The sequence below is a fragment of the Prosopis cineraria genome, unplaced genomic scaffold (assembly GCF_029017545.1).
Source record: "Prosopis cineraria cultivar Desert tree isolate PC_DT_omini unplaced genomic scaffold, ASM2901754v1 PC299, whole genome shotgun sequence".
NCBI lineage: Eukaryota > Viridiplantae > Streptophyta > Magnoliopsida > Fabales > Fabaceae > Prosopis > Prosopis cineraria.
In genome coordinates this window covers 1-2,262 of record NW_026555626.1, presented here as the reverse complement: position 1 = coordinate 2,262, position 2,262 = coordinate 1, and the positions used below count along the sequence as shown (strand labels likewise).

At 39.5% G+C, this 2,262-nt stretch overlaps 1 protein-coding gene across 1 annotated transcript; it reads left to right on the top strand.

Annotated features, from left to right (window-relative positions):
* Window positions 1–2,259, top strand: LOC129296299 (probable WRKY transcription factor 3; the record flags this gene model as incomplete). The annotated part of the gene is made up of 2 exons (XM_054934884.1): window positions 1–581; window positions 2,015–2,259. Coding segments are annotated over exons 1-2 (668 nt in total), but the record flags the coding sequence as incomplete, so codon positions are not given.
* Between the last annotated feature and the right edge of the window lie 3 nt (window positions 2,260–2,262).

The following is a 2,262-nucleotide window of genomic DNA, read 5'->3' as shown; positions in this document are numbered from 1 at the left end:
AAATCATCGCAGTTTCTGCTCCGTGGACTTTCTTACACTGAGTTTCAAGACTGCACGAAACCATCAATTGCGCGATTATTGACGAAGGAGAAATCTGGACACCGCCACCACTTTCTAGTTACCGAGTACGGAAATCCAGCGACAGTAGTTATCATCTAATGGCCACGAAGAACGGCGGATCCGCCACGGCACCGCCTCGTCCGACGATCACTCTCCCACCTCGGCCTTCCATGGAGGCCTTCTTCTCCGGGGGGCCAGGCGCAAGCCCTGGTCCGATGACACTCGTATCCAGCTTCTTCACGGATAATTACCCTGACTCTGACTTTCGGTCCTTTTCTCAGTTACTCGCCGGAGCTATGGCTTCTCCGCTTGCTCTCGGTGCGAGGCCCAGCTTGTTCCCGGAAAATTCGATCGACAATTCCTCCAAAGAAGCTACTGCTGAGGATCGGGGCCAGAAGAATTCGGGTTTTAAGCAGAGTAGACCCATGAATCTGGTTATTGCGCGTTCACCATTGTTCACCGTTCCACCTGGGTTCAGCCCTTCTGGGTTGCTTAACTCACCGGGTTTCTTTCAGCCGCAGGTAATTTAATGGATTGACTTTTGCAATTGAGCTTCTTTTCCCTTGAATTTCGGGGCTAACATTCATGGGATTCTGTTCATGAACTTGGTAGCTTATTTCTATTAGAAAACCGCATCACTCTAGGTTTATTTTATAGCTGCTTTAAATGGTTGTTCATTGATGCTTATTCCTGGACATATATGGCCTTTTTTTAAAAAAAAAATAAATTCGATTAAATTTGACGGCTTGATATCTACTTTTGTCTCAAAAAATACATCATCCCCTGCATGTTGAATTGCTGCCTCAAATTGTTGTTCGTTGCTGGATATGATTGGACAGATAATATATTTGTTTTCGGGAAATTGAAATTTAATTAGTATGGAGAATGGCAAACTGCAGTTTCTTAGCTCTATGGTTCATTGATGTCATTGTTATTAGTCTGAAAGTGGAGTTTCTACACTATAGCATACTCATATTTTATTAACGGCGTGGTATTTAGTATTTACAGTCAAGAAGTGATCTTCAGGAATTTTATTTAATTGCTCCAAGTAGTTTCACTGAATTCATAATATCCTTTTGTGACATGGTATACGGTAATAATTATGTGATCTAGATTCCAGAGCAAAAGAGAAAATGATTAGAGAAACCTTTAATCCTATTAAGGGAATTGTAATTTTTTTATTTTTTTTTACTTTTATTTTTTTAATTTTTTTTATCTTGACTAGCTTCAGCTGACAAAGGAATTGTAATTGGGAGTCTTGACGCTGACTGGAAACTGAAAAAAGTCTATAATCATCCCCTTTTTGAAGTTCAGTAGAAGAAAGTGATAGAATTGATTAGTTCGCCAGCCAGTTTAATGAATGTTCACTTTGGCAACGAAAATTTGGAGATGAAAAGTTCAAGATTGCAATTTTTTCTTCTAAAAGCTTGTTTTTGAAAATGAGTAGAAAATGCAGAAAAATTTAAGGATTTATGAGTCAATAACTGGAATTGCTTATCTTATGACAATAATGGTTATTTGTACTTCTTCCTATGCCATTCTAATTCTCAATGATCTTTGTTGAATTTGCAACTAAACATGATAATTCAGATCTGTCTTCCTCCTATGATTTTTTTTTTTTTAGTTTTCTTCATGGTAAAACTTGTTGCACTGAATAATACGTTGTTCCATAGAAGACGTTAAAGTCCATGGAAGAGATGTTTGGCCTGCATAGGATTGACTGTGGATAAATGTGCAACCGTGCAGGATAATGTGTAACATGGCATGTCTGCTTGTCACGCTATTGGGCATTTTTTCTGCTGTTATGCATCCATGTGATATTTTCTTGTGGGCAGTGGATCCACTCGTGTGTGCTCATGCAAGCTTTTGCATATTCACATACATATATTGGCCAAGGATGGATCATATATTTTCATGTGTCTTATTGTCTCTTAAATTTCAAAAATATATACAGAGCCCCTTTGGGATGTCCCATCAGCAGGCTTTGGCACAGGTTCAGGCTCAAGCTGCCTTGGCACAATCTCATTTGCATATGCAAGGTGATCATCAACAATCTGCCATTACAGCTCCTGGTGAACCATTGATCGTACAGCAGGCATCTTTTGTTCCAAGTGAAGCTTCAGACCAGCAAGTGGCACCATCTGCATCAGATTCTAGAAGTGCTCAAATGGAGACTTCAGATATTTCTCACACTGATAAGAA